General features: G+C 37.6%; 1 protein-coding gene across 2 annotated transcripts; it reads left to right on the top strand.

Annotated features, from left to right (window-relative positions):
- The first annotated feature begins 393 nt into the window (after positions 1-393).
- Positions 394-5726, top strand: LOC121992862 (bifunctional riboflavin kinase/FMN phosphatase-like). 2 transcript variants are annotated; one of them, XM_042547467.1, is made up of 11 exons: positions 394-520; positions 994-1130; positions 1344-1530; positions 2461-2591; positions 2668-2737; positions 2844-2909; positions 3555-3709; positions 3801-3896; positions 4973-5124; positions 5191-5274; positions 5386-5726. In XM_042547467.1, exons 2-11 carry the CDS (start codon positions 1055-1057, stop codon positions 5542-5544), a joined length of 1176 nt encoding a protein of 391 aa, XP_042403401.1. In that variant the 5' UTR covers positions 394-520; positions 994-1054; the 3' UTR covers positions 5545-5726. The 2 variants fall into 2 exon arrangements, with proteins under 2 accessions (XP_042403401.1, XP_042403400.1); XM_042547466.1 differs by having other exon boundaries at positions 410-520; positions 1038-1130.
- Positions 5727-5965: the final 239 nt, after the last annotated feature.

The raw sequence follows: 5965 nt of genomic DNA, 5'->3' as shown, positions 1-5965 counted from the left end.
TATTTATTTTTAATTTTTTATATTTAAAAATATGAATGATAATTAAATAAATTGGTGTTCATTATATTTAAGTTGAAGAGTGGAAATTAATTTTTTTTTACACCAGGCTGTGTGTAAAGTTTATTTGTGATTAGGGTTTTCATGCAAATTTTCACTTCAAACATTTAATAAAACCCTACCTTTCCTCTTTTCTACGCATTATCGATTCCGCTTCTCCTTCTTCCCCTTGCGACCGCCTCCTCCCCTACCCGCGATTTTTTCTCGCCCAGCCGCCACCCCGCCGCCGCCGCCTCGCCGCCGCCGCCGCCTCGCCGCCGCCGCCGCCTCGCCGCCGCCGCCGCCTCGCCGCCGCCGCCTCGCCGCCGCCACCGCGCCGCCTCGCCGCCGCCGCCTCGCCGCCGCCACCGCGCCGCGTCGCCGCCGCCACCGCGCCGCCTCGCCGCCGCCACCGCGCCGCGTCGCCGCCGCCACCGCGCCGCGTTGCCGCCGCCTCGCCGATGGCCTTGCCCTATGCTTCCAGGTAAGTCTTCATCCCCAAATTTATTCCTTCTTCCTTCTGTTGCGCGCGCGTGACGCACACAATGACGCACGCGAAATTGTTGCTAGTGCTGATCGTTGCCAGTCCCGTGTCTGAACGGTAAAAACCGTCCGTTTTGGGCGGCACGGCTTGAGATTACATTCCTTTTTAGTTATTTTGATCTTTATGTTTTAAAAGGTTATTGACAATTCTTAATGTTTATTCCAGTTCCACACTACAGAAGGCAACTTCTAAATCCAAAATTAGTTACCCACGAGACATTGGATTTGGAACAATATAAAGTTTCTAAAAAGCAATATATTTTGCAGTAAGAAGCAGTATAGAATTTCTAAGAAAGCTAATAAAAAAATTGATAAGAGTCCTGATTTTTTTCATCATTATGTTACTTTGATTTGGTGCAATATCTTCTTTTGGTGATTTATAACAAATGTATAATGTTTTCATGTGTCCATCAGTGTTGCATAGTTTCATTGCCTAACAACTCACATACCGTTTGAAGTTAGTTTGACCTTTGGAATGGCTGATAGCAACTTTGTGCCACGAGCTACCTCGCATGTCATTCTTGACTTGGATGGTACACTTCTGAATACAGGTGTCTCTCCTCTCCACTTGAATGTTACTATCTTCTATCTGATTCCTCCTATGCATGTCTTTCCATATCCCGAAGCAGATGTATCTACGTTCCCATTACTGCAAAACCTATAAAAATGAGAGATGGATGTGTGTGTATAACTTTGCTGTCTCTTTAATCCCTTCTGTTGTTAATACTTTATAGTTTCCATTCTGTATGGATATTTGGTGACAGATGCCATCACAAATGAAGTATTGAAAGTTTTCATCATGCGTTACGGCAAGAAGTGGGACAGCAGAAAGGCTCACAGAATAGTAGGAAGAACACCTGCTGAGGCTGCAGCTATAATTGTGGAAGATTATGAGCTATCTTGCACGCTGGAAGAGTTCATATCTCAAATTACTCCAATGTTTTTTGACCAGTAATCTTCCATAACCTATTCATTGTGCTTATATTGTTTCTCCAGCCATATGCTTCTGACTTTATTTTCATGTACAATGAATCTCACAAATGTTCTATTTTTCTTTGTATTCACTCTTAGCTACAAGTTGGTATAGTTTTTATTTAGATTAACCCCATATTTTTCTCTCCTTTGATCAATTTACAACAAATTCTAGAAAGAAAAACAGATTTTGACCCTAGAATCTGCTTAAAATAACTGGTATTTTGACAAAGGGGTTATTTGTTGTTAAGAGGTTGCCGGCATATAGTATGAACAGAGTTGCTATTAGTGGGACAGTCGGACGAGCTTGTTTGAAGTGACATGACAATGTAATTACATTTTACTTGGATATTATTGGGCTTGAGGACTAATAGTGCTAAAAAAAATTGTTCATTGGTTGGCAATTGTGGTCAATTAGAAAAACATGAGCTTTGTGCAATATGCCAAAATATTGAATTGGTTGATATACAAATTCATTTGACATATTGTGGTTTGCCTGGATGACATAGGTAGAGAAGAGTAGTTATTTGAAAAAAGTTCACAAGTATAGTCATCATTCACTAGAATGGTGTTGCATATGAAATTAATCAGGCAACAACAGATGCCAGGTCTATTGGATTGAATTGGTACGCTAAAATTATTCTTTAATACTTTTGATTAATCACACCCCTTAACCTCCATTGGAAGTAATTTTCTGATGCAATTAAATTCTTGGGGCAGTATGTTATTATTCTTCTTATCATTTGATAATTATTTTCTTCTATGATTGATTGAAGAAAAAATTATAAACATAGCTGCATCTAATTGTGCTTTTCATGTTCTTTATGACCACAAAGATTCAGGTGTTTGTTTTGTAATCCATCTAAATCTCCCTTATCCCTAAACATATGAGAAATTTGATTTTTGCAGATGGTGCAATATTAAACCACTTCCAGGTTCTAATAGGTTAATTAAACATCTAACGAGTCATGGAATTCCAATGGCTTTGGCATCAAATTCTCCAAAATCCAACATAGAAGAAAAAATTTCTTTTCATGAAGGTTTATCGATCTGTAAATTTGATTTTTATTAGATATTTAACATTAAGTTCATTATCATATTAGTTATGGTACTCAGGCTGGAAGGAAGCATTTTCTGTTATTGTTGGTGGCGATGAAGTAAATATGGGAAAACCATCTCCTGAAATGTGAGACACTTCCACAAACATAGTATGGTTGGTTAAAACTTGAATATAGCTTTGTTTCAGGAAAATGGTAATTCTTACTGCATATGTTTGATTTATTGTGTCACAGATTTGTTGAAGCTGCTAAGAGGTTGAATGTTGATCCATCCACTTGCCTAGTTGTTGAAGACTCATTGTGAGTGTTGCAATTTTTCTATCCTTAATCAATTTTCTTTTGATATAATCGATATGGTTAAGACTTATCTTATTAATTCAGTTAGGCTCGTCCACTGACCTAAATGCTTGAGTCTAAGTTAATAATAATCATTTTAAGTTTGTAAACTGCTTACATTAGTTTATATCTCTATGTGTGAGACTAAATTTTGGGTAACACAATGTATCCTACTCAAGGCTTAACATTCCTTGTCAGAGCTTAAAGTCCTCCAATCCAAAAATCATCCTTGATCAACAATTTGTGAAATCCAATGGTAATTCAGCCATCACACACGTGTCACTTTTTTACTGTCTTTGGTATCAATTTTGACAATCTTAACTTTGTTAGGTTCAATTGTAAACCCGAAGTTCTTAGGACCAGATTGATAGTGGAGATCTTCTAAGCTTATGAACTCTCTTCGTTAGCCCACATTTCTCCATGCTTAATTAAACTGGGGCACCATGCATAATAGCTGGTTGAAATTTAAACAATATTATTGGCACTTTCACTGTGTCAAATGAGATTCATTTAGGACTTAGCTCATTGTCATCTAAGTATAGAAGTTAATTTTTTATCTGACTAAACTAATATTTTATCTGTATGATAGAAAATATTTTATTATATCAGGCCTGGTGTTACTGCTGGTAAAGAAGCTGGAATGCTAGTGGTTGCTGTACCATCTATTCCAAAACAAGGTGGATTGTACAATTCAGCAGATGAGGTGATCAATTCTCTACTTGATCTGCGTCTTGAGAAGTGGGGCTTACCTCCCTTTGACGACTGTATGCTCACAAATTTCCTTGTTAGATATAATCATGTGTTTCTGTAAGATTCATTTTCTTGATCAAGAAGATTTTCTATCATGAACTCTAGGGGTTGAAGATACTTTACCAATTGAGCCATGCTACATTGGGGGACCTGTTGTCAAGGGATTTGGTCGAGGTTCAAAGATTTTAGGAATACCAACAGGTGTGCTAAGACCTCAAAGTTTGTGATCTTTTGAATCTTGGTTCTAAGGATTACCATCCAGGATATTTTTATATAAGGAGTGTTACAAATCTTTTGCAGCTTTAGTTGCTTAAATGACTTTTGTTGTTCTGTTAATTTCTTGGTAAGCCATAGTAAGCCAATGTCTTTGCAAAATTTAGTCTACTATATTCAGTCGTATTGTTTGGTGCTCGCTGATATCAGTCAAACAACCGAGTTTTGTCCAAACTATTCTAGAATACTGGTAAACATATCTTTGTCCTAATGCTGATGCTGTACATTTATTGTTCCCAGTTAAAAGCACTGCTGGAAGCATCATTTATATCTCAATAAACCAAGTATACTAGTGTATATGTTTTATTTTTAAAATATGGCCTTTTTTTTATTAAATCTGATTACGATTTTGATTAATAAAACTATGATGTCATCCTGTTACATCAAGAGTGAGGATTGTTAAATGTGGTAGCATTGTTTTGATCATCTTTGTTAGCTGACACTTGTTCAAATATCTTAAATGGTTTTTATTCTTTTGTTGTCATCATTTCTTTTATATTTCTCATTTTATCTTTCATGTCATAGCTGAAGGGGAGCCTTGGCGCAACGGTAAAGTTGTTGCTTTGTGACCAAAAGGTCATGAGTTTGAATCCTAGAAATAGCCTCTTGCAAAAAGTAGGATAAGACTGTGTACAATGGATCCTTCCCCGAGATCCCGCATAGCGGGAGCTTCGTACACCGGGCTGCTCTTTTTTTTATCTTTCATGTCATAGCTACACTTTTGAACATGTGTTCTACTCTGACATAAGTCTTATATATAAACCCGCTCTCAACACCACCAATGATCTTAAGTTTTTCAAATGGTTGATATGTTTTGTCAATTCCTGTGTCCAAGTATCTGCTTCCTTAGAATATATAAACAAGATTAGTTCGTGAATCTCCCGGATTGTTCATATAAACATATGAAAACATGGAAGTTGGTTAGGTTGATAACCGGTTATCCATGTCCCATTCCATTTCCATTTGTGCTACAATTAACGTTTTCCCCTTTATTTGTCTCGCAGCTAATTTACCTGCAGAGAACTTTTCTTCTGTACTTTCTGAACACACTTCGGGTGTGTACTTTGGCTGGGCTGGATTGTCCAGTCGGGGTATCTTCAAGATGGTCATGAGCATTGGATGGAATCCTTACTTTGATAACGCTGAAAAGACAGTAGTAAGTGTGCTATTAGTTGGTAAAGTATTCTGCAATTATTTTTTTGTAACAAACATCACCTAGCAGGAACCTTGGTTGCTTCATGACTTTGGTGAGGACTTTTATGGCGAGGAGCTTCGCCTGGCAATTGTGGGTTATATTAGGCCAGAGGTACTACATTAAAAAGAAAAAACGAAAAATAAAGGAAGGAAAAACAACCGAGAGCATTAGAAATAGTGAAATTTATTTCTTGTCTCTCTGAACTTATACTTTAAAACCCAGGCAAACTTTCCGACACTTGAGAGCTTGATAGCAAGGATTCACGAGGATGGAAGAATCGCAGAGAGAGCCTTGGACCTTCCCATATATGCAGGTTATAAGGATTCACCATACTTGAAAATTGCTTGCAACGAAGTTGCTTTTACTGACAGACCAGTCTAAAACCTTGTTTTCCTTAAGAAAGACAGGATATACTTCTCTAATTTGAGATCTCAAGCGAGCTGAATCTCGCAGATTGCGTATTTGCATTGGAACTCTATGACCTCTTCTCGGGTCTAACAGATGCAACTTCTGTTCTTATTTTATAAACTTCAATACTATATGGTCCATCGTTTATCCCCTGAGCCTGTTCAGTGTATAATCATGTTAAATCAAGTCCAATAGTGGATTCTCTTGCCGCCAATTTCAACATTCTCTAGTGCCTCTGCCAATATCCAAGTGATTTGAATGCTGTAACTTTTCAATTTACCTTCCAGATGGACTGCACTATGACATTAAGGTTGGAATTTGAAGCTCTTCTTTATCAACCTTCGTTTATCCTTTGAAGCTCTTCTTTACCTTAATCATTCTCCATGGATGTGAA

The sequence above is a fragment of the Zingiber officinale genome, chromosome 6B, assembly GCF_018446385.1.
Source record: "Zingiber officinale cultivar Zhangliang chromosome 6B, Zo_v1.1, whole genome shotgun sequence".
In the NCBI taxonomy this organism is placed as follows: domain Eukaryota; kingdom Viridiplantae; phylum Streptophyta; class Magnoliopsida; order Zingiberales; family Zingiberaceae; genus Zingiber; species Zingiber officinale.
This window is presented reverse-complemented; position numbering and strand designations above follow the sequence as displayed.